The following is a 27,260-nucleotide window of genomic DNA, read 5'->3' on the forward strand; positions in this document are numbered from 1 at the left end:
TACAAGTCTGATAAGTTCTAGCCATCTGCAATGCCAGTAATATCAACATTAAATTCTGTTTCTTTGCTTGACCACATAATTCTAAATTTGTAAAAATAACCAGCTAAGCTGTGGCATTTGGTTAGGCATAGTCATAACCAGTTATCTTGGAATAAGTCTCTGTGTTGACTATGCTTTGATTATTGAAAAACAAAAGATTGTATAGTTTGGCCACTAGAGGGTGCTATTTGGAAGCATATTGTCACCCGGGAAGGGGTTGCACAAACTGATTCAGGGGTAACAAATCCATTTGTAATCTGGTGTTCCCCAGACAGGTAACTACAAAAATTCAGTGATCCTACAGCCAATCTAGTGGTTCTGATTGTTGTCAAGGTTGTCATTATTAAAAAGAAGTGGTCTGTAGTCCAGGACCATCAACCACTGGATTAGCTCACCCCTTTTCTGATTAGTATTATAGCATACTTTTCGGAAGCAATCCCTTCCCACGTTTCATAACATAAGTTGATGGCACTCAAACATTATTATCTCCTGTTGCTGATTAACAATTAAGTTATTTTACATACCTTCGATGACAAAAATATTACCCCACATTATCCCTCTTAAAACCCTTGTCTCAAAGCTGTATGCTATGTAGTCTAGATTCTATCTATGACTTTGAATCTTAAGATCTCTTCACACCATCTAGCTCAATGAGAAACTATGAATCTATGTGTTAAAAAAACCCATGATTTTATGACCTCTGATACAAGTGAATACTGAAGAGTAATCATGTACATATTGTATTAAAACTATGGTTCAATATTGTACAACAAATATTATCTTGATGGTAAATGCATTCAAAAGAACAAAAAAAACAATATCCCTTGTTATGATATACTGTGTCCATGTAAATTACAGTTTGTACATGTACATACAAAAACATGTTGTCTGCTATGACGCTTTCTCATCTTCCTGTACTCATACTGTTATGAAAGTTCCACTGTGTACTCGTACTGTTATGAAAGTTCGGCACAGTGGACATGTCTCAACTTGCATTGCACATTCCATGCACAGCCCCCTGTAGAAAGATCATAATATTGAGTCAAATCTTGGTACCTGTGTAACATCATTTTATATCATGCTCCTAGGGAGTAAAACAAAGTTGACATGTACAGCTATAGTACAGCTATAGTAATGCATGTGTAGAATGGACGTCAAAATGTCAACTTAGAAATCAAATATTGTTACTTTTAATGACTTGCCTAGGTGGTATTTCAGTAATAAGAATTAAACCTTTATGCTGAGGAAAAACAAAAGCTTGTATAAATTAACTGAGTCTGAACATGTACAATTTCATTTATATGTTTTTTTTTTGTTTTCCTCTTTTGAGTATTTTATTACGTTGGTGTTTTCACAAGTTTTGCTGACAGAGATGGAATCCCCCCCCCCCATCTAAATCAGAGGGGTTTCTCATTACATTGGGGTATAAAAAGAAACCAGTGTACATAGTACCATCAATAACTAGTAGAGAGGTAAATCAGCTAATTAGTTTTGAAATGTTTCAAGGATTGAAGGACTTACAATATTGGCAGTGTAAGCTTACAATAAATTTATTATTAAGGCTACCCAAGATGGCTTCCCTTTGTATCCCGCTCATTAACTGTCAGATGTCTTTGGCCATCAAGGTATGTCTAGCTGGTTTACTTATCATCATCGGCAATGTCGAACAAAACCCTGGTCCTCCCAAACTGAGAAGCTCAGAGGCAGCTACAAAAGAGGATATTGCCACTCTTCACGTAAAATTGGACACCATTTTAGAAGAAACTAAAGATCTCAAAACCAACTTTACGTTGCTTCAAACGAGAATAGACAATGTGGAAGACGACCTGTCCGAATTGAGAGAACAAACTTCGGAAAACACTCAGAAACTAGCTGGCCTTGAAGCTTTTCAATCTGAACTACAGAATTTTACAGCTGAAAATTACCACGCAAAAAAAGTAGACGGCAATATGGCTGTTTCGGGAGAAATGTCTGAAAATTGGTTGACCTCGATTTTACGCGATATGAAAAAGTCTATTGATGTCATCAAAAGAGATAAGGATGAATTAGGAAATAGAAGCAGACGTAACAATCTGGTGTTTTTTGGTGTACCACAAGACAGAGAAAATGAAAAGTGGGTGGACTCGGAAGAAGAAGTGAAAAACATTATTCATGACCAGCTGAAAGTGGACGGAGATGTGGAATTTGAACGTGTACACAGAATTACCAACGCACCACATGTTAGAGGCTCTAAACCTATTGTTGCAGGTTTCAGAAGTTTCAAGATTAAAGAACAAGTTCTACACAAGGCCTTTAAATTAAAAGGTACCGGTATCTCTATTGGGGAAGATTTTTCAAGGAGAGTACGCAATATACGTGCAAGGCTATTAAGATATAGACAAACCCTGATAGAAGGCAACCCAAGCGTTAAAGCCTATCTACAGTATGATAAACTTGTTGTTGTAGAGTCGGACTGTAAACGAGAATTTCGAGTAAACGAATTTTCCGATGAGATAGTGGAACGATTATTTAAGCACCGAGGAGTTGATGGGAGTTTGGTTTCTTCGTAGGGGTGTGGCCAAGGTCCGAACAAGCGGTGCGCGAATTCAGTGTCATTGCTAACCTGGAATGTTCGTGGTTTGAAAAGACATGAAAATAACGAAGATGTCGTAAATTTTTGTAAAGAGTATGATATAGTTTGTGTCTTGGAAACATTTTGTAAGGAAAACGAAATTAGTTTTTTACATGGCTATCGAGCCTTTTCTTTTCCAGCAATTAGAAAGTCAGATAGGGGACGTCTTAGTGGCGGTGTTACTATTTATGTTAGACAGGTTCTGGTAGATAAGATTTTGAAGGTTGATGACAAGTCGTTAGAAAATTGCGTTTTTCTCACTTTCGACAAAAGTTTATTAAATATTGACAAGGACATCATATTGGGTTGCTGCTATTTTCGGCCGCAAAATTCTACAGATGAGATTGAAAAGTTGAGTGACCATCTAACAGATGTGCTGGGTGTAAATTTAGACAAATGTATAATCTTAGCAGGAGATTTTAACGCAAGGATTGGTCAATTGAACGATTATATAATCGACGATGCAACTGATCACATTCCTGCATTAGATAATGTACAGTATGTGTCTGACGATTTTTGTCTAAAGACAAGGCTATAACACCTGCTGGTAAGGCTTTGATTGATTTATGTAAGAAATTTAATATTCATGTTTTGAACGGCAGAATTGGGAAGGATGAAAATGGAAGTTTACGTGCAGAGAAAAGAAACAAATTTATCAGAATGTTGTGAGGGAGAAACTCAGGCAAGCTACGAAAGTTGGTTCTTCAAATATTTGGGAAATTCTGAACTCTTTTATCAAACGTAAAAGTTATGCTTCAAATGATATATTAAGCTTATATGAGTGGTACGAGTATTTTTGTAATCTTTATCAGCAACGTGGGGATTCAGAGCGTGGTGATAAAGATTTTCTACAGTCAGTTGATGATACCTTAAAGAATTTGGATTCGTTATTTACTCCAGTTGAAGATGACAATGATCTAAATGCTCCGATCACAGAAAATGAAATATTGGCAAGTTTGAAAAGTTTGAAATCTGGAAAGGCTCCTGGTCCTGATGGATTACCTGGTGAATTTTACAAATACTCTGTAGATATTATTATGCCTTTTCTTTCTGTCTTATTCAATTCAATTTTTGAATCTGGAAATTTCCCAGATACATGGTCACGAGGGGTCATCATTCCATTGTTTAAGAAAGGAGACAAGAATGACATAAACAACTATAGGGGCATATCACTATTGAATGTTCTTGGGAAGATTTTCACGTCTATCTTAAACTCTATGCTATCAAATTGGGCTGACAGTAACAATATTATTTCCGATTGTCAGGCTGGTTTTCGTAAGAATCATAGCACTGTAGACAACATTTTTGGTTTGCATGCCGTAACTCAAAAATATTTAAGTGTCAGAAAAGGCAAATTCTATTGTTTATTTGTTGACTTTTCTAAAGCCTTTGATAAGGAAAACCATTCTTTATTACTGTATAAGCTTTCTGTTCTTGGTGTTGATGGCAATATGTTTTCCATTTTACGTTCAATGTACTCAAGTGTAAAGTCTTGTGTTAAGGCAGGTGAAATTGCGTCGAGATCTTTTGATTGTCCAGTTGGTGTTAGACAGGGCTGTATGCTCAGCCCAATTTTATTTACATTTTTTATAGAGGAACTAAATAATATGTTAATTAATTCTGATTCTATTGGCATTCAATTAACACAGGATTTGCATGACCTTTTCTCATTGTTATATGCAGATGATGTTGTTATTTTTGCGGATACAGTTGTATACTTGCAAAGACTTATCAATATTTTAGGTCAATTTTGTGAAAAATGGGAAATGAAGGTAAATATGGACAAAACGAAAATTATGATTTTCAGAAAGGGGGACATAGAGCCAAATCGGAAAAATGGGTTTTGAATGGGCAAATTATTGATGTTGTAAGCTATTACAAATATTTAGGTCTACTTCTCTCCTCCAGAAATACTTGGGGCAAGGCCGTTGCTACTTTAGCTGAGCAAGCAAACAAAGCTCTGAATATTTTGTTAATTGCAAGTAAAAGAATTGGCGGTTTCCCTTTTGACATACATTTCATGCTGTTTGATACAATGATCAAACCCATTATCCTGTACGGCTCTGAAATATGGGGCTATCAGTGTTATGATATTATTGAACGTCTTCAGCGTAGATGGTGTAGGGTCTTTCTGGGCTTACCACCGAGTGCGACTAACGAGGCAGTTGTAGGAGAGTGTGGACGCGTACCAGTTTTCGTATGGTCACTTAAACGTTGTGTTAATTTTTGGCTTAAATTAATCGAGCTACCTCCCCATCGATTGCCTCGTCAAGCGTATCTTATGTTATATAATTTAGATTTAATGGGTAGACACAACTGGGTATCCTCTGTTAAAAATATTTTATATTCTTATGGGTTTGGACACGTATGGCTTTGTCAAGAAGTAGGAAATAAGGATACCTTTATTAGCGAATTTGTAGCAAGAGCACAAGACATTTCGAAACAATTATGGTGGACTCATATACAGTCTAAACCTAAATTGCGTACATATGTAAATTTTAAGAGTTTACTTGAACCCGAGAAATATTTGTTTTTGAACTGTGATTTTAAAGTACGACAGATTATGGCATGTTTTCGGTGTGCATGTTTGCCTTTAGCTATTGAAATAGGTAGACATGAGGGTATAGAAAGTACGGCTAGATTTTGTCAAATTTGTAAAAGAAATATGATTGAAGACGAGTACCATTTTTTGTTTGAATGCTTCCTTTATAATGATTTGAGATTGAAATTTATTCCAGAGAATTTCATACTGTTTCCTAACCTATGTAAATTTATTGTAAATTCAAAAGATGATGCTGTCCTTAGAAAACTATCAAGTTATATCTATAAGGCTTTTCAGAGACGTAAAGAAATTTTGTCTTCAAGTTAAGTGTTGATTCTGATTTTTTATAACTTTACCGTACCTCTGTATGTTTGTATGTAACTGTGCTTTGATTTCACTGTAATGTAGATCCCTTGATTTCACGCACTCTGTAACTGAAAGTCATGATCTGACTTTGAATTTTTGTAACCTCCTTGCAAATGGGCCGGAGGCCTGGAAATGCAATAAAAACTATATATTATTAAGGCTATATATGATATTCAAATGACCAGCATGAATGGAATAGACACAACTGTGATTTTCAAGATAAACTCCTGTATATAAACAATTACACTCTTTTGGAAAGTACAATTCAACTAAGTGTGGTATCTGATAACAGGAGGTCGTAAAATAGATGTCTTGTATTCAATCTCAGTCTAAGGTTCAATCCATTGTATTGTAAGATTGTCTATTAAAAATAGTGTTTCTAGTAAGGTCAACTTCACTCAGTCTACATATCGGTGTTATATTTTACAACCTCCTGTTATCAGATCACTTGGCGTTGATTGTTTGAATTGGACTTTCCAAAGAGTGTAATTGTTTATAAAACAGGGGTCGAATCAATTGAGTTTATCTTGAAAATCACAGTTGTGTCTATTCCTTTCATACTGGTCATTTGAATTTCATTTAAAGCAACTTAAGGTACAATATGCCTCAGAGATGAATTTCACATAAAGATTTTTAACATTTCCCCAATATTTGTCATCAGAAAACTTGCTTATGGTATTTTTGAAATAATAAAAGAAATTTTGAGGTCTGTCTCTTGTCTTGTTTTCAATGGGATTGACAATAATAATTTCCCATATAGTTAATGCAGTATTTGGTGGCCATATTGGATTTGGTGGCCATATTGGATTTTAAAATGGCAATTTTTTACATCATTTTGACCTCTATTGTATCTACATGTACTTGTAAGGTGACCCCAACTCTTAATTTTAACTATGGGTTGGACATTTCTTGAACAGATTAACAGTAAAGGTTTATTTCTATGGCCCATTTCACATTAAGTCTCCTTCCCCACCAGTGTTCAATTCACTTGGTATTTCATATAATACAGATATAAATAAAGTGTATGGGTAGACAACTTTTGTAATTTTCAAAGTTGACTCACAATGCTTGTTATTACAAAAGAATATTGACAATGTTTTTTTCTACGTAGGACACAAGTAAAATGTTTGAGAGTAATTGAAGTAGCAAAATTTGGAAATACGATAAAACTGATACTACTTACTTGTGCTCACATGGTTTTAACATTGTATTTGCCATTTTGTCAAAACAGAGATTGCAGGCACCTTCACTCTCACTGATATGCCGTAACAAGGCTAGCTTCTTGTGCCTGTAAGGTGGTAATGATAGAGCAAACAAATATAACATAAAATCAGTACTTATACATTGTACCAAATAAACAAATGGTCAAATTGAAAGAACATACAAAACTCCCAACTCTGAAATACGACTCTGGTAGCCGAGGCTTCAGTTTACTAAGATAGATATAAACTAAAAGTAATATTGTTTGATGTGGTAGATTACACAAGTGGCTGATAGTGGTTCCTCTGTTGTGCAATTCTAATCATCCTGTGATCAAGATAGTGTAAACAGTGGAAGTCCTAAAACTGTACACTGCAGGTTTATAAAACTAGCTTTCAGAGAGCTGTCCTACCAAAACGAACAGACATTCAATAGCTTATCACTGTCGTATCAACATGTTGTGACATATAGACATCAAATCACAGCAAATCACGGCTACAGTCTAGGAGTTGTTTACTTGGCTTTTCAGTCATAACATTGTAGGAATTTTCGAAAGTGTTGTGCGGTAAATAAGAATTTCTTTTGTCAGGAATTATAATTCTTGTGTATATTCTGGTAAGGATCAGGAACATTGGAATATCTATTTCTCCTCTCTGACTGTGTGCTGAGCTTGCTGACAAACAGACAAGTGACATATACTATACAAATGACAAGTTCAAGTCCATCTCACCCAAACCACTTTGCCGGGAGTTGGATTACATCGGAATTAAGTTGAGTCGATTACTGAGCAATAACAACATAACACTCAGCAAAATGTATCGAAATGGGTTCAAATTTGGTGCAGGAAGTACTTACTTTGTTAAATAGATTCAAAGTTGACCCAGGAAGTACTTACTTTGTTAAATAGATTCAAAGTTGACCCAGGAAGTACTTACTTTGCTAAATGGATTCAAAGTTGACCCAGGAAGTACTTACCTTGGTAGAATAACCCTGTCTTCATCACCTAGTAATGCATGATCATTAAAACTGTTAAATTTCTGTGATGGTGGGAATTTATAAGGCATCATACCAAAATTAAATTCACACTGTTGAAAGGACATAAAACTAGCTGCTGCAAAGAAGCCAATACTGCAATCAAAACAGAAATGTCTTGTTAGCTTAGTATCTAGTATCTAAAATACACAACTCACTGGTTTGAACACAATGCTATATATGAATAAGTAAACAAGTACTAAACAAGACAGGCTAAAGGTTCTATTCGATCGATAGTTTTTGGAAATACTTTGTTATTCTTGCTGTGTATGATTGGTTTAAGCAATTTTCAACTTTAAGTTATTCAATAGGGTCTCTGCGTTCATCACTTTGTCTTCAAGTAGAGATTTGTGAAAGACTTTTTCCATTACAGACTCTAACTTCATGCAAACATGCAAAATTGGAAACATCAGCTGGAATCTGAGATGAGCGTATATTCCTTGAAAGATACACACATGAAATTTATGTATAACAAAATCTAGTGTAAAATGTCTGGCCACTTAGTATTCATGTATGCGATGTATTCAAATGTCATGATAATGACAGAATTTCAATGGAGATCATTCACTGGCTTCTGATTGTGCACTGTGTCAAATGTTGTAATTCTATTCTGTTCTTACAGTCCTACCACTTGCAATACAAATGAAATTTCTCTTACCCAGCTGATTCAAAGACTTGATTCTCAGGTGGCAAAGTGTTGCCATTTAATGAAAATATCATTTCTTGTTTCTCTAAATCAAGAAGAAATCCAACCACATCTCCTACAACAAAAATAAATCTACAGTTGTAACTTTCTTCATTTGCAAACAAATATACATATACATGCACATGCACACACGCGTACACACATGCATGCACATGCATGCACACGCACGCACGCATGCACACACTCACATACATACATACATACATACATACATACATACATACATACATACATGCGCAAGCAAACAGACATAAAGGCACACACACACACACATATGCATACACACACACATACATACTATGCCAACAGCCGTACAAATGTAGACATGAGCAGATGGGCAGATGGACAGACGGACAGACAGACAGACAGACAGACAGACAGACAGACAGACATTGTCATACCTGGCTGCCACGTTGGATGTGAATGTGCTCTACTTTTAGCATTGTACCAGAACAGTTGTCTACATCCATCATAGGAGAGAGAAAACTCATCATCACCTATACCATATCCTTCCTGTAGAGGGTGGTAAACGATATGAAATTATCAAGGAATTATTGAATATATCTATGACATTAAGTGCAGAGAGATATCACTGTCCACTAATTTACCATTTAGTTTAGTTAAGTTTAGTTCAGGTTAAGTTTAAGTTTAGGTATTTAGGTATGAAAAACTTGTCTGGCAGAGCTATAGAAAAAAAACTGATCAAAAGAATAATCCTATGTTACTATGGAAACAACTGTTACACACTCACATGATTAAGAAATTTGCTGTCTTTTGTTGCCCATCCAATTTGCATAACACCGGGTGTAATAATGGTTACTTCATAATACCAGACTCCAGAATCAACACAGAATGTACAGCGGACACTCTCAAATGACGAAGCATCGCATCGTGCCTGTAATATGTAAGATGTACCAAAGAAATCAACACACAATGTACAGCGAACACATCAACACAGAATGTACAGCTGATAACATCCGGTACGGTAATGTATATACAGCAAGTAGTAAGACAGCTTGAATTGTTTCCAAAAAGTTGGGTGTATTTTTCATGTGATGAAGAATAAGAGAAAGTTACAGTTATTGTGACATTACAGTATATTCATTATCATAAAACCACAGACCTATTCATTGCTGCAAAGGTACAACATGTGCCACCGTGAGACAAGTTTTCATTGCGTCACTAGGAAAATACACTCTGTCTGATGAGAATTGTTATTCTTACTTACCTCTAAACCATTGGGAGATATTCACTCACATCGTTACTATTTAACATGGCATTACAACCTGTCAAGTCAAGTGTTTCATATGTGTATGCTCTACCATCCATTACAACTGAAATTACAAGAATAACATACAGTTTAACAGAAAGAATCAAAGTAAGCACCCATCAATACTTACATATATCTATTGTCTCTGCATTTTAGTTACATGGTAAAACAAATTTTGAAATACATTTGTAGATTTCTATCTATGAATTCTAAACAAGAATTAATGTAGCAGCTATTTCTGTTGGCTTTCAGTTTCAGGAAATAATTGCTACATAACAGCCCTCAGGGTAATAAAATGAAATGGCAACACTTTATTGCCTCAGTTGCTGTTCTAGTAGCAGTAGATGGTTAGCAGCAGTTTTACTGTCTGTACACAGTGGGAGTATAATTGAGAACAAAGTCTTGTTTATGTTTGGACAGGAAGCTATTTACAAACAGGCTGTACTGAGAACAAATGTTAGTTGTATCTACCCAAACAAGTGAAGTGGACATCTTAAAATAGTACATGAAAATGATGAATAAAGCAGATGTACTGTTTTTGTATTTTGAACTAACCCTTGCTTTGTATGTGGCTAAAATAGATATTTATTTCTCTATCTCATAGACAAGGAGTATGTATTCTGGTGAAAGCTTTTTCTTTCTTTTTTCTCTCTACTTAAAACTTTCAAGTATGATGTAATTTTTTGTCTTGACACGGATGTATTAGTAATCATCCATAGTCTTGGGTTGACTTGTTCTCAGTGCAGTCTGCATAGAAAATAGCTTCCTGTCTCTACAAACACAGAGAGTTACTAAACTCATATAAGATTACAAAAACGTATTACCTATCCACTATGTTGTAAACATGGAAATTTTCACCAAAGACAAAATATGAAGGTGAAATTTCTTGACCATTGTACTGGGCTTAGTAACGTGCAAAAATTAGACTATAGGAACTGGTGAACACCTTTCAATCGCAAAAATTTCTTTAAAATATCTAACTTTAAGTTTATACTTTATAGTCAGTGTTTTTTGCTAAGGTTAGGGAACCCCAATAACAGAAATGTGGAAATTGTAAAAGTTGTAAAGTTTTCCATACAATCTACCTTAATTTTGTTTGCGATCTCTGGTAAAATGAGGGGAACCTCCGATAGATTTTACCTGCTTACCACCCTTAAAAGTCACCATATGGATGAAGATTGGGGGTATTTATTTCGGATTTTTATGGCTTCCTACTTGGAAAATCACTGTGAAACAACATTAACAAAGTCCTTGTTTGCAACTCATTAATTAATGTGTACGTACAATAATGAATATTTTTACACATTTAAAAAATAAACCTTTTTGCTCTGTATTAAGTTACAAATACAGACTTTGTCAGTGTTGATTCACATTGATTTTCAAGTAGGAAGCCATGATAAAATTGTTTTATAAATTAAAAATCCAAAATTAATACACAATCTTCATCCATATGACCACTTTAGCAAAAATATTGATCGTAAATATTGATTAGATATCACCTTTAGTGGAATTATTCCATCATGGTATCTGTAAATAATGTAACATTCTCTTTTTTAGTGAGAGGGAAAAATTACTCTGGTTTCATAGCGAGACTTGTGTCACATTTTGGAATGTTATTTTTTTTATAAACTTACTATTATTGTAAATTATCAGTGATTTTGTCAACTTTATACTCTTCAAAGCATTTTTTTAATCATTTACTAACATTTCACGTCGCACTGTACACTATCTTACCCACAACTCTCTCTGATTGGTATGCTTGGAAGTTCCTTATTTTATAACATCATCAATAACCCATATTTGTCAACATTTTAAGCATCGTAATTACATTTAATCAATATGCAACAAAAGTGCGTCTAGGAATCAAAAATAAAGTTCTAAATTATGCATAAAATGTGCTAACAACTAAATAAACATGTACTGTGAATAAAACACTTTTCAATGTCAAAGTATCACTAACTTGGGTAGACAGTGTGTATGATGAGTTTTAATATGTAAAGTTCTTTTGTCATACCTATTCAAATAAATCTATATCTTTGGCAAAGTCATAACAGGTGCATATATTTTCCTTAGTTTCATAGAAAATATTTTGCATATCTTTCAAGAAAATCTGTTGACAAATTTCTAAAATTGCTACTTCTACAATAAATCATTGATACCAGAACCAATGAAAATATGTATTCAGAAACTCATCAGTGTCAATCTACGTTTTGAAAATGGCAAAAATGTTTTTACAAAATCCTGTACACAGGTGAGATTTGTATAAATCAGAGAGAGTTGTGAGTAAAATATTGTACAGTGCGTCGTTTGTGTTTGTACAACATCATTGCTAGATTGAAATATTTGTCACTGCAACCACTGTGACCTGGTTTGAATATGAATGCAGATGTACAACTACTGACATCAGACCACAGACAAACAGAACCTGTTACAAACAGGGAAAGTAAACAAATGATAACACTTGGCACAGCATGCTTGAAGTACAGAGACTTGTATTACATTCCATCATTTGATAAGAACAGTTTTATGGCCACTTTACCTATTAGCTGAGTTCACAAACAAATGTACAGTTCTCATGGCATTTCATGTACACATAAAGAGGCCATTAAACTGTTCTTTTCAAACCATGGTGTGTAATACAAGTCTCTGTTATTCCAACATTCTCAACCAAGGTTATTAATCCAATTCATTTGTTTACTTTCCTTGTTTATAAGAGGTTCAGTTCGTCCACCATCTGATGTCAGTAGTTGTATATGTGAAAAAGATGTAAATACAGTGGTATAATACACATCGTCAAGTTATCACCATAACAATAGCTAATACCACTGGTATTAGTAGGAAATGCAACTCAATGCTACTGTACCTTGATACTTAGGAACGATCGCACAATGTCACACAAGCTCAATAAACAAACTTTTTTCGTTTAGAGGATTCTGGCACCAATACGATTGTTGAACTTCATTTTTGCACTTTGAACCAAATTTTGAAAACAGGTTCTGTATTTACTACCGACATGTTGATATCTATATTTTTACAATTGACTTCTAATGTGAGATACATTGTTGGGTTTGAACATTTCCAGTAGTATTTTAAAGTGTTTGCCATCATGTTTTACATTGCATCGATCGTAGTAGTGTGACCGCTACAGTTGTCATTGTGGTTTACATCATATATAAACATGACAGTGTCGCACTTGTGAATGTTCTGTTAGGGGAGGGAAGAAAGGGGTTTTGTCCTAAACGAATAAAGTTCATTTATTGAGCTTGTGCAACATTGTGCAATCATCCCTTAGGCACATAATCTTTAGTGAACAAAAATGAATTTTTCAATTTTCATCGTAGCACACTTTGAAACACACGTCTTTCTACTTTCTCTACAAATATTGTCCTCTCAACAATGTTGTAGTCAGTGTTTCCAGATTCAAATACACACACTTTTAATGGTGCATTTTTGTAAATAAGTAAAGGTAAAATAAAGACAGATTTATGTTATCAGGTGTGAATCAATACATTAACTTACATATTGTGACTTTTAAAGTGGCCATATGGATGAGGATTGGATATTTATTTTGGATTTTTAATTTTTGAAACAACGTTATCATGGCTTCCTACTTGAAAAAAATCAATGTGAAACAACATATGCCAAAGCCTTGTTTGTAACTCAATAATTAAAAAGACTGATAAGTGTGTAAAAGTATTTGTTATTGTACGTACAAACTTTTTTTACACATTTTTTATAGCTATTTACATTATATTGAGCTACAAACAAGGACTTGGTCTATGTTGTTTCACATTGATTTTTCAAGTAGGATGCCATGATAAAATTGTCTTATAATTTGATAATCAAAACTGAATATCCAATGGTCATCCATATGCCACTATAAGTATACACAATGTACTATAATCAAATGTTTTCATCTGCTATAAAAATGTAGCCAAACTGTAAAAGTATTGTCTTCAGCTAAAATTTTTGAGTATTAAAATATATGAAATATAAGCCGAAGTTCCTGCACAAACTCCTAGTGTATTGACAATCGTAGCCAAATGGCGTCTATGACCTTTCAACTTTGCATTATGTCAAAGGTCATGTACAAAAACTATCAAGCGTTAACCATCAGTAATTTGAATTTGTACAGATTTACTAAAAAAAGTAAACACAACAGGCAATATTACAAGGTATATGACGATGTGTTAAATTTGGATTTTGTCTTCCATTTCACTGACTAATGAGGTTTCTATATGAAAAATAAAATAACATTATTGTTACCGGTACCTTGGCAGTCATTTCTTTCATTCTCACAAATCAGAGCTGTTATTTCTTCCAAGTCTGTAAGGTATGCCATGAGAGGGCGCCCTCATACATTGGTCAACCCCTTGAGAGGGCGTAACAATATGATCTATCTTACAGTCTTATTTCTTCTGTGACACTGCAAAATCATTGCCTCTTGGCGATGCGTCTTGGACGGTGTCGTAAAACAGGCTGTGGTATATGCTAATGATTTATTTGAATAGGACACATAGTTACAACCTTTCTCATTGAACTGTCAACTATTTACTGATTACCTCTGTGTATAAGTGCATCATATCCATGTGACATAGTATAGTTCAAATTTGATAGTATGACTTACCGTTATATTACCTGTGAGCAGTGTGCCCTCTAAGCCAATTTGATGCACCACTGACGCACACAATTTCTAATGACGCACCAAAATTTAGTGTTCCCCTATCTCTTACTACGTAGTGACTCACAAGAAATGGTATTTTGACTCGCAACAACAAAATTCACCATGTCTCAGAATGCATTGTCATTTCAACTTGTGGTTATACTATCAGCATTTGGCTATACTTACAAAATAATCATATACTGTATAGAACATAGTGCACTAGTAACATTCCCTGTATTCTTCTCAAGCATATCACTGTTAAAGTGGCCATATGGACGAGGATTTGGTATTTATTTTGGATTTTTAATTAATAAAACAATTTTATCATGGTGTCCTACTCGAAAAATCAATGTGACACAACATTGACAAAGTCTTGTGTTTGTAACTCAAAACATTGCAAAAAGCTAAAAAAAAGAAATTGTAAATAGTTTGTTTTTGTACGTACAATATAAAAACAATTTAGAAATTTTGTTATGATTTTGCAATTTATTGAGTTATAAACAAGGATTTGGCATATGTTTTTTTCACATAAATGTTTCAAGTAGAAGCCGTGATAAAATTATTTTATCAAGTTATCAAAACAAATACCAAATCCTCATCCATATGGCCACTTTAACGTGTACACAATGCAAACTGTAAATCAATTTAAGCTTGACATGATAACAACTCAATTAGATCAATACACTGCAGGTAAACATTTGCTGATAAAAAAAAACCCTCATGGTTTTTCAACAAGATGCAGTTGATACATGTTAGGGAAACGTTATTAACATTATCTGAGATATATTGATGCTGACTCAGCCGTGTTATTAACAGTTCAGTGAAAGAGATTGTAAGGAAACGAATGTTTCATCTCATCATTATATCAACTAGAGCTTGGAATTTTTATATCTGTATCTTTCCTTCGAATGACATTTACATGTCGCACTTTTTCCATCTTAGGGCCCAGGAGGGGCCATTAGTATGTGAAATTCATGACCAACCTGGGTATATATATACCTATTGTAAATCTCACTGCATGCACTAGACTTGCTCAAGTCGCCAGGCTTTTTTCTCTCTTAATTTGAATAAAGATTTTTTTAAACACACGTGTGTTTCTGTGTTAGATGGTGACCTGAATGGTGATTGCAAACAGTTGGGTGAATACCTTAATGCATGGGAGACTACTAGTAACTGAAAAAAAGTTGGACATTTTTCAAAACTGAATAACATACTCAAAACATTTGAAGAATATGAGACAAAAAAATCTCCCCAGAGACTGGTGCATGTCTGTGTATGCACATAAACCCATAGAAATGACATTAATCTGAAGTGCAATATTACACTTTCACCTCCCACACTCGGTTATCTTATTATTATTCAGATGGGGATTCACACACATACAGTGAGGTCTGCAACAGATGTATTATTAGTATTTTGTACATACATTTATTCGGCCTAACAAAAATATTGTGTGGTGTCTGTGTTATTGGTTTCTTCCCATCAGATGTACAGCCATTGCAAATTGGAAGAACAGTTTTATATTGTCTTTTTAAGTTGATGACAGGTTCCGCATCCACTTTTTCTTGCAAGACTTCACAATTTTCACGATTTCATTTTTTTTTCTTGAATATGTTAAATTTTCAGGTCGGTATTGAAAAACTAGTTGAGGTCGGGTAACCAGAACCAAACAATTTTTTTTGTTAGGTCATACCTAACACTCAATTATGATAATATATTCAAATCTGCATAGGTAGATACTTTTTATATGCTGTCAACATTTCAGTACTTGTACACCAATTTTGGTTAATAAAATGTGTACTGTGTAACAATATATTACATGTAGAAGTTGTTTTCATTTTCCCTGTATGGTATTCCTGTGTAGTCTGGTAGTGATTAGTCTAGAAATGGTTATAGTTGGGTATGCATGTAAACAAAATGTGACGTCATGAAAATTTGTTGTTGGTCTTAAGTTTCCATATTTAACTGGAATAATCCACTGTAGTTTTATTATTAAAATACAGCGATGACAGAGGAAATAGAAGCGATGGTAACAATATCCCTGGTAACAGCTATTGCATTCGCCGTTGGGGCGCACCACCAAACGAGAGAGCCATGATCTTCAACATAGTGTTATGATATCTGGTCCTGCTTGCAGACGGTGCAGGCGTTTCGCTACTTGCAGACGGTGCAGGCGTTTCGCTCAGCACCAAGCAGGACTATACAACCATAGCATAATCATACCGTGCACGAGTTGTGTGACATTAATCCAAAGTGCAAAATTACACTATTGTTAGTATTTTGTACATACATTTATTCGGCCTAACAAAAAAATTGTGTGGTTCCGCTTATGCTCAATTTTAGAATAGGTGTTTTTTCCGTTGTTTTCCATATGGTCTCTGTGTTTTTGGTTTCTTCCCATCAGATGTACAGCCATTACAGATTGGAACAACAGTTTTATATTGTTTTTTTTTAAGTTGATGTCAGTTTCTGCATCCACTATTTCTTGCAAGACTTCACAATTTTTGCGATTTTATTTTTTTTCTCGAATACGTTAAATTTGCAGGTCGGTATTGAAAAATTAGTTGAGGTTGGGTAACCAGAACCAAACAATTTATTTTGTTAGACCATACCTAACACTCAATTATGATAATATATTTAAATCTGCATAGGTAGATACTTTTTTTATATACTGTCAACATTTCAGTACTTGTACACCAATTTTGGTTAATAAAATGTGTACTGTGTAACAATATATTACATGTAGAAGTTGTTTTCATTTTCCCTGTATGGTATTCCTGTGTAGTCTGTAAGTGATTAGTCTAGAAATGGTTATAGTTGGGTATGCATATAAACGAAATGTGACGTCATGAAAATTTGTTATTGGTCTTAAGTTTCCATATTTAACTGGAATAATCCACTGTAGTTTTATTATTAAAATACAGCGATGACAGAGGAAATAGAACCGATTGTAACAATACCCCTTGCAACATCTATTGCATTCGCCGTTGGGGGCGCACCACCAAAGGAGAGTGTCATGATCTTCAACTTAGTGTTACCATACCTGGTCCTGCTTGCAGACAGTGCACGCGTTTCGCTACTTGCAGACGGTGCACGCGTTTTGCTCAGCACCAAGCAGGACTATACAGTCATAGCATAACCATACCGTGCACGAGTTGTGTGAGCCAGCTCGACCAAGTTAAAGTTTGCTAGTTTTAGTGTACAAATTAACAATATCAAGGAAGAATGAGTTGTCTACATGATGTCGTATATAGAGAAAACAGAATTTGAAGTGTACTGAATGAAACTCACATATATTGATATTTCAAACAAGCAAGGGGGATTATGTGCCAACTCAAGTATACATTATTGTATATATTTTCATTGTTATGATATTTATCATGAGCTGTATATACCACCTCAACTAGATAATATATTCAAATCTGCATAGGTAGATACTTTTTTACATGCTGTCAACATTTCAGTACTTGTACACCAATTTTGGTTAATAAAATGTGTACTGTGTAACAATATATTACATGTAGAAGTTGTTTTCATTTTCCCTGTATGGTATTCCTGTGTAGTCTGGTAGTGATTAGTCTAGAAATGGTTATAGTTGGGTATGCATATAAACAAAATGTGACGTCATGAAAATTTGTTGTTGGTCTTAAGTTTCCATCATTAATTGGAATAATCCACTGTAGTTTTATTATTAAAATACAGCGATGACAGAGGAAATAGAAGCGATGGTAACAATATCCCTGGTAACAGCTATTGCATTCGCCGTTGGGGGCGCACCACCAAAGGAGAGCGTCATGATCTTCAACATATTAGCCCCATCTACACGTAGGTCATCCTACCTGAGGCAGTCCCAAGTCCTACCTGAGGTAGAATAGGTTTGTGTCTGCACATATGAAGGTTGCGGCGTAGATGTCGCGCATTCCGTCCTGACAGTACATAGGACGAAGTCAGGAGGGTTTCAGGAAACCTCTCAAAGGTGTCCTAAGTCAGGACAGTTTCAGGACGGTTTCAGGACGCGTTTGCGTCTACACAGGCTTCAAACTATCCCGAATCCTACCTCAGGTAGGATTTTTAGTGCCGTGTAGATGGGGCTAGTGTCTGTATTTTGTATGTGTCATTCATAACAAAAAAACCATGTTGTGTGAGATGTAAAAAAACATGGTGCTTGGTCTTTATGGTTTGGTGGCACCTGCTTAGCTGTCAAATGCAAAAAAACTCTGACAAAGCTACAAACTAATAGTATCAAATTTTATCAAAAAAAGACCCTGCAACATTATGACTAGTTCATTAAAATGTTATTTCATTTGAAAACTTTTTTGTTTATCTTCAAATGAAAGACAAGGAAAACAACTTACTTTCCAAAATGTGTTTTCTTACAGCCAGGGTAGATTTCTTTGTAGTTAAAATACTGGTCAATATCGAACAACTTTAATAATGTTTTGGCTTCAGGAGGAGTTTCTGTTCTATAAAAAATATTCAAAAAGAACATACAATAATGGAAGATCAACTATCGGCATGCTAACACACATACAAAAAGTAAAACTATTGTTGATACACGTTGATATAAGCTATTAATTGATGTGATTACACTCAAAGTAGGGTGGCATTTCTGATAGCAAGTTTTCCTCTAGTCACCACACATAGTCACTCTCATTCAATGTTTGCATTATCTTGATTACAGGGTGATTGTATGCACATAGCCAAAGCACTGCTATTACCCACTTGTGTAATCTACCACGTGCAAGAATAGGTTTAGTTTGTGTCTATCTTAGTTAGCCAATAGCACATTTTCCAAAGTAATATATGTGATTGTTATCAACTAGAACAGTATACATAGTTCTGATAATAAATACTTTAGATTGTGATTATAACACTTCTAGTGATGTTTTATTCCGTACATTGCATTGGACACCATTCAGAAAACAGGTTTTATATAATGAATTTTAATGTATAAAGTACAAAACAATTTAGCACCAGATTATTTGAATGTTTTTAAAAGGATACACAATGTTCATAGTCGGAATACTAGATCTGCTGCCAGGGAAGATTTATACATTTCAAAACATAGAACCAAGTTTTTTAAGAAAAGTTTTACCTACAGTGGTGTAAAAATATGGAACAGTTTGCCACTTGACTTAAAATCATGTCCCTTACTGCAGGCTTTTAAAAGCAAATGTAAATATCATTTTTCAATTTCAAGTGATTCATAATTTCAGTTGTGTATTGTTGATGTTCGTCTATTTTGTTATTGTACCTATTATATTTTTGCTTGTTTTGTCCTCATTTGATGTGTGCAGTATTTAATGTATATATTGTATATATTTTAATGTTTTTCTCGACACTGTGTGAGAAGAGCCACTGGCTCAACAGTCTATCGAGATTAAATAAAGTCTAATAATAATAATAATAATATCACTATATTATTACAACAGTCTCCAATTATGGGTTGCCAGTGGTCGAGTGGTTAGTTTGTACACCTCTTAACCCTACAGTCTGGGTTCGAACTCGCCTGGTGTTGGCTGGGTAAAATTAAAATTTAACCATGTCTGTATGTAAGAAGGGTGATGCTCAGTTTGACTCTGCCAAACAATGCAGGTTTTCCCCGGGTACTTCGGTTTCCTCCTGCTTTTCAATACTAGGGCACTAGGGTGCTAATCCGTGGTAACCATTTGACAAATTTCTTTATTTAATGATTCTTCTTATTATCGTTATTATTTGCTATTATACCATAAGATAAAATACCTTGAAGCAGCAGCTATTTGAATCCCTTTAGCCTGGATTAGTTGCAGGATAGACTTCACATCTTGGTATAAAATCATTTCATCTTTCCTTCTATCAAACACTCTACCATTACTGGAATGGAAATGAAAACATATCTGGATTAAAAAATAGAGTACACAATATCATGTCAAGTAAAGAGCGCCCTCTATGGCATATTTGTCAAGTCATGTTTATTGACTTTTCTGGAGTCAAGATATGGTTGGTTGGTTAGTGTGGCCAGCTGAGATTCTGCAAACTTGTCAGTTGAGCCATTTCACGAGCATTTAATTCAGTATGACTACAGCCCTTGGACAAGATGTAGACCAAGATTGTTTACAAGTTAACCCAAATGTATAAGTGGGGACCTGGTAGGATAATGGTTGCAATGTGAAGGACTCAATCCTTTACAGTACCACACAGTATCTTGTATCTTATTTTCACAACTTTGAAGATGAAATTTGTGTATTTAAGGTGAAATCAATACTTGAACTCAAAAAGATAAATCACATGCATTTTGGAAATAGTGTACTGGGCAATATGATACTCCCTAAAATTGTACATGGCTAATGAATCATTTGACCTTAGAATGTGTGCAAATTTTACACAACTTTTTTAACAGTGACTAGATAAAACCTAGTCCCCTGACATTATATTTTGAAAATATATTATAAAAAATTAATCTAAACATATATTGTATATTTGTATTGCTGGTATGTATGTTTTTGTATAGCTCATAAGATTTCACAATAACGTCACACATGTGGCTATGTCACAACAGACAAATGATAATACATATTAGGGCAGCCCTATTTAATTCTATGTTACACATTAGGGCAGCCCTATTTCAAGCTATGTTACACATTAGGGCAGCCCTATTTCATTCTATTTTACATATTAGGGCAGCCCTATTTAATTCTATGTTACACATTAGGGCAGCCCTATTTCAAGCTATGTTACACATTAGGGCAGCCCTATTTCATTCTATTTTACATATTAGGGCACCCCTATTTAATTCTATGTTACACATTAGGGCAGCCCTATTTCATTCTATGTTACACATTAGGGCAGCCCTATTTCATTCTATGTTACACATTAGGGCAGCCCTATTTCATTCTATTTTACATATTAGGGCAGCCCTATTTAATTCTATGTTACACATTAGGGTAGCCCTATTTCAAGCTATGTTACACATTAGGGCAGCCCTATTTCATTCTATTTTACATATTAGGGCACCCCTATTTAATTCTATGTTACACATTAGGGCAGCCCTATTTCATTCTATGTTACACATTAGGGCAGCCCTATTTCATTCTATGTTACACATTAGGGCAGCCCTATTTCATTCTATTTTACATATTAGGGCACCCCTATTTAATTCTATGTTACACATTAGGGCAGCCCTATTTCATTCTATGTTACACATTAGGGCAGCCCTATTTCATTCAATGTTACACATTAGGGCACCCCTATTTCATTCTATTTTACATATTAGGGCAGCCCTATTTCATTCTATGTTACACATTAGGGCGGCCCTATTTCATTCAATGTTACACATTAGGGCAGCCCTATTTCATTCTATGTTACACATTAGGGCAGCCCTATTTCAAGCTATGTTACACATTAGGGCAGCCCTATTTCATTCTATTTTACATATTAGGGCACCCCTATTTAATTCTATGTTACACATTAGGGCAGCCCTATTTCATTCTATGTTACACATTAGGGCAGCCCTATTTAATTCTATGTTACACATTAGGGCGGCCCTGTTTCATTCAATGTTACACATTAGGGCAGCCCTATGTCATTCAATGTTACACATTAGGGCAGCCCTATTTAATTCTATGTTACACATTAGGGCAGCCCTATTTCATTCAATGTTACACATTAGGGCGGCCCTATTTTATTCAATGTTACACATTAGGGCAGCCCTATTTCATTCTATGTTACACATTAGGGCAGCCCTATTTCATTCTATGTTACACATTAGGGCGGCCCTATTTTATTCAATGTTACACATTAGGGCAGCCCTATTTCATTCTATGTTACACATTAGGGCGGCCCAAATTTAATTCTATGTTACACATTAGGGCGGCCCTGTTTCATTCAATGTTACACATTAGGGCAGCCCTATGTCATTCAATGTTACACATTAGGGCAGCCCTATTTCATTCTATGTTACACATTAGGGCAGAACTATTTCATTCAATGTTACACATTAGGACGGCCCTATTTTATTCAATGTTACACATTAGGGCAGCCCTATTTCATTCTATGTTACACATTAGGGCAGCCCTATTTCAAGCTATGTTACACATTAGGGCAGCCCTATTTCATTCTATTTTACATATTAGGGCAGCCCTATTTAATTCTATGTTACACATTAGGGCAGCCCTATTTCAAGCTATGTTACACATTAGGGCAGCCCTATTTCATTCTATTTTACATATTAGGGCACCCCTATTTCATTCTATGTTACACATTAGGGCAGCTCTATTTCATTCTATGTTACACATTAGGGCAGCCCTATTTCATTCTATTTTACATATTAGGGCAGCCCTATTTAATTCTATGTTACACATTAGGGTAGCCCTATTTCAAGCTATGTTACACATTAGGGCAGCCCTATTTCATTCTATTTTACATATTAGGGCACCCCTATTTAATTCTATGTTACACATTAGGGCAGCCCTATTTCATTCTATGTTACACATTAGGGCAGCCCTATTTCATTCTATGTTACACATTAGGGCAGCCCTATTTCATTCTATTTTACATATTAGGGCACCCCTATTTAATTCTGTTACACATTAGGGCAGCCCTATTTCATTCAATGTTACACATTAGGGCAGCCCTATTTCATTCAATGTTACACATTAGGGCACCCCTATTTCATTCTATTTTACATATTAGGGCAGCCCTATTTCATTCTATGTTACACATTAGGGCGGCCCTATTTCATTCAATGTTACACATTAGGGCAGCCCTATTTCATTCTATGTTACACATTAGGGCAGCCCTATTTCAAGCTATGTTACACATTAGGGCAGCCCTATTTCATTCTATTTTACATATTAGGGCACCCCTATTTAATTCTATGTTACACATTAGGGCAGCCCTATTTCATTCTATGTTACACATTAGGGCAGCCCTATTTAATTCTATGTTACACATTAGGGCGGCCCTGTTTCATTCAATGTTACACATTAGGGCAGCCCTATGTCATTCAATGTTACACATTAGGGCAGCCCTATTTCATTCTATGTTACACATTAGGGCAGCCCTATTTCATTCAATGTTACACATTAGGGCGGCCCTATTTTATTCAATGTTACACATTAGGGAAGCCCTATTTCATTCTATGTTACACATTAGGGCAGCCCTATTTCATTCTATGTTACACATTGGGGCAGCCCTATTTCATTCTATGTTACACATTAGGGCAGCCCTATTTCATTCAATGTTACACATTAGGGCGGCCCTATTTTATTCAATGTTACATATTAGGGCAGCCCTATTTAATTCTATGTTACACATTAGGGTAGCCCTATTTCAAGCTATGTTACACATTAGGGCAGCCCTATTTCATTCTATTTTACATATTAGGGCACCCCTATTTAATTCTATGTTACACATTAGGGCAGCCCTATTTCATTCTATGTTACACATTAGGGCAGCCCTATTTCATTCTATGTTACACATTAGGGCAGCCCTATTTCATTCTATTTTACATATTAGGGCACCCCTATTTAATTCTATGTTACACATTAGGGCAGCCCTATTTCATTCTATGTTACACATTAGGGCAGCCCTATTTCATTCAATGTTACACATTAGGGCACCCCTATTTCATTCTATTTTACATATTAGGGCAGCCCTATTTCATTCTATGTTACACATTAGGGCGGCCCTATTTCATTCAATGTTACACATTAGGGCAGCCCTATTTCATTCTATGTTACACATTAGGGCAGCCCTATTTCATTCTATTTTACATATTAGGGCAGCCCTATTTAATTCTATGTTACACATTAGGGTAGCCCTATTTCAAGCTATGTTACACATTAGGGCAGCCCTATTTCATTCTATTTTACATATTAGGGCACCCCTATTTAATTCTATGTTACACATTAGGGCAGCCCTATTTCATTCTATGTTACACATTAGGGCAGCCCTATTTCATTCTATGTTACACATTAGGGCAGCCCTATTTCATTCTATTTTACATATTAGGGCACCCCTATTTAATTCTATGTTACACATTAGGGCAGCCCTATTTCATTCTATGTTACACATTAGGGCAGCCCTATTTCATTCAATGTTACACATTAGGGCACCCCTATTTCATTCTATTTTACATATTAGGGCAGCCCTATTTCATTCTATGTTACACATTAGGGCGGCCCTATTTCATTCAATGTTACACATTAGGGCAGCCCTATTTCATTCTATGTTACACATTAGGGCAGCCCTATTTCAAGCTATGTTACACATTAGGGCAGCCCTATTTCATTCTATTTTACATATTAGGGCACCCCTATTTAATTCTATGTTACACATTAGGGCAGCCCTATTTCATTCTATGTTACACATTAGGGCAGCCCTATTTAATTCTATGTTACACATTAGGGCGGCCCTGTTTCATTCAATGTTACACATTAGGGCAGCCCTATGTCATTCAATGTTACACATTAGGGCAGCCCTATTTCATTCTATGTTACACATTAGGGCAGCCCTATTTCATTCAATGTTACACATTAAGGCGGCCCTATTTTATTCAATGTTACACATTAGGGCAGCCCTATTTCATTCTATGTTACACATTAGGGCAGCCCTATTTCATTCTATGTTACACATTAGGGCGGCCCTATTTTATTCAATGTTACACATTAGGGCAGCCCTATTTCATTCTATGTTACACATTAGGGCGGCCCAAATTTAATTCTATGTTACACATTAGGGCGGCCCTGTTTCATTCAATGTTACACATTAGGGCAGCCCTATGTCATTCAATGTTACACATTAGGGCAGCCCTATTTCATTCTATGTTACACATTAGGGCAGCCCTATTTCATTCAATGTTACACATTAGGACGGCCCTATTTTATTCAATGTTACACAGTAGGGCAGCCCTATTTCATTCTATGTTACACATTAGGGCAGCCCTATTTCAAGCTATGTTACACATTAGGGCAGCCCTATTTCATTCTATTTTACATATTAGGGCACCCCTATTTTATTCTATGTTACACATTAGGGCAGCCCTATTTCATTCTATGTTACACATTAGGGCAGCCCTATTTAATTCTATGTTACACATTAGGGCGGCCCTGTTTCATTCAATGTTACACATTAGGGCAGCCCTATGTCATTCAATGTTACACATTGGGGCAGCCCTATTTCATTCTATGTTACACATTAGGGCAGCCCTATTTCATTCAATGTTACACATTAGGGCGGCCCTATTTTATTCAATGTTACACATTAGGGCAGCCCTATTTCATTCTATGTTACACATTAGGGCAGCCCTATTTCATTCTATGTTACACATTAGGGCGGCCCTATTTTATTCAATGTTACACATTAGGGCAGCCCTATTTCATTCTATGTTACACATTAGGGCGGCCCAAATTTAATTCTATGTTACACATTAGGGCGGCCCTGTTTCATTCAATGTTACACATTAGGGCAGCCCTATGTCATTCAATGTTACACATTAGGGCAGCCCTATTTCATTCTATGTTACACATTAGGGCAGCCCTATTTCATTCAATGTTACACATTAGGACGGCCCTATTTTATTCAATGTTACACATTAGGGCAGCCCTATTTCATTCTATGTTACACATTAGGGCAGCCCTATTTCATTCAATGTTACACATTAGGGCGGCCCTATTTTATTCAATGTTACACATTAGGGCAGCCCTATTTCATTCTATGTTACACATTAGGGCAGCCCTATTTCATTCTATGATTCTGCTTCATAATACCTGAAAAAGGATGGGATGGTTGGTTGTTGTTTTTGAAAAAGTGTATTTGTACATTTTCATAATACTTTTATTTCATAATCATATTTTACCAGTCTAGATACCGTAGAAATGATAAGTAAAGTCATAAGGAATCTATAAACCATTTGTTTCCCAAATTTCAGCGATAAATGATAATTTTCACCCAGATATGCCTTAGTAGGTTCATATTCTTACCATCACTGGCATCAGTGATACTGTGAATTTTTCTTTTCCTGCCATAGAGGGCATTATTTTAATTTTATTATATTGCTAGATTGAAGAAATCTATGGTGAATTAGGTAATGAGAAAGACAGAAATAACTAGGGCTAGCATTATGTTTGTTGGAAACAAAACCAATAGAATCCAATCAACAACTTGGAAATGTAGATGAAACCCTACAACAAACAGATACATTATATTTTCTGCAACATTATTTAGTGTAAGGCCATAAAAAAATTGTTTCTGGTCAGAACATTTTGTCTAAAGTGGTGTGACAATGCAACTTTTTTTTTTATTCTCAACAAACCTCAGTCACTCAGTGTACTATTTATGACAGTTACTGTTCTTTTTATTTAGTACTTTAGAGCAAGTGTGTATATGGCGACAGATGTCATTTGCTTGTTCATGATTGGCTCTGCTGTTGTCTTCACTGAAGTAGGGAGGGTTATTTTTGTTTTCCCCCTCAGATCTACAGACAGCATGAGTTGGACAAGCACACACACACAAAACAACTGACATTGGGTATTTAAGTGATGCATGCCAGAAAAAAAAACTTAACATTTTTTTTTTTTTGCCTAAACCTGAATACTACATACATGTAGTGTCGTACTTTGATAGAATGATTTCATTCTCACTGGGGGATGTCTTGGTCTAAATTTGATGTAAAAATAATTCCGCTATAATACTGTCTTTTCATTATGTCCCAATCTGTAAGTTTATTCTCCATCCAAATTCCTTATAAAGTTTACAAGGTCTCTCATAAAATTTATTATCAACTTTACCATTTAATGTCAACAATTTTTCATGTATTTATATGTAAACAAAAAAAGAAAAAGAAAAAAATAG

General features: G+C 35.2%; 2 protein-coding genes across 2 annotated transcripts in view; both read right to left on the minus strand.

The window, feature by feature from the left end:
• On the minus strand, positions 1–9,796 carry LOC144437337 (RING finger and SPRY domain-containing protein 1-like). Its single transcript, XM_078126261.1, has 8 exons — positions 9,725–9,796; positions 9,248–9,391; positions 8,898–9,009; positions 8,449–8,551; positions 7,734–7,886; positions 6,742–6,846; positions 5,554–5,684; positions 1–1,057 (listed from the first exon to the last, which is right to left on the minus strand). Exons 2-7 carry the CDS (start codon positions 9,290–9,292, stop codon positions 5,612–5,614), a joined length of 591 nt encoding a protein of 196 aa, XP_077982387.1. The 5' UTR covers positions 9,293–9,391; positions 9,725–9,796; the 3' UTR covers positions 1–1,057; positions 5,554–5,611.
• LOC144437338 (magnesium-dependent phosphatase 1-like) overlaps positions 9,793–27,260 on the minus strand; it is a 19,180-nt gene continuing 1,712 nt past the window's right edge. Inside the window, exons 3-5 of the mRNA XM_078126262.1 lie at positions 20,172–20,282; positions 18,785–18,892; positions 9,793–9,830 (exon numbers count right to left, since the gene is read on the minus strand). Of these exons, the coding sequence (XP_077982388.1) occupies positions 9,815–9,830; positions 18,785–18,892; positions 20,172–20,282 (235 nt within the window). The 3' untranslated portion in view covers positions 9,793–9,814. The remainder of the gene's footprint in view (positions 9,831–18,784; positions 18,893–20,171; positions 20,283–27,260) is intronic.

The sequence above is a fragment of the Glandiceps talaboti genome, chromosome 7, assembly GCF_964340395.1.
Source record: "Glandiceps talaboti chromosome 7, keGlaTala1.1, whole genome shotgun sequence".
In the NCBI taxonomy this organism is placed as follows: Eukaryota; Metazoa; Hemichordata; class Enteropneusta; family Spengelidae; genus Glandiceps; species Glandiceps talaboti.

Excerpts from the sequence above, each read along its gene's own strand:
- LOC144437337 (XM_078126261.1), bottom strand. The coding sequence starts at position 9,292 with ATGCAAATTGGATGGGCAACAAAAGACAGCAAATTTCTTAATCAT. Across the intron at positions 9,010-9,247 it reads ACAGCAAATTTCTTAATCAT|GAAGGATATGGTATAGGTGA; the intron begins GTGAGTGTGTAA and ends CACCCTCTACAG. Across the intron at positions 7,887-8,448 it reads CAAGTCTTTGAATCAGCTGG|TATTGGCTTCTTTGCAGCAG; the intron begins GTAAGAGAAATT and ends TTTTGATTGCAG.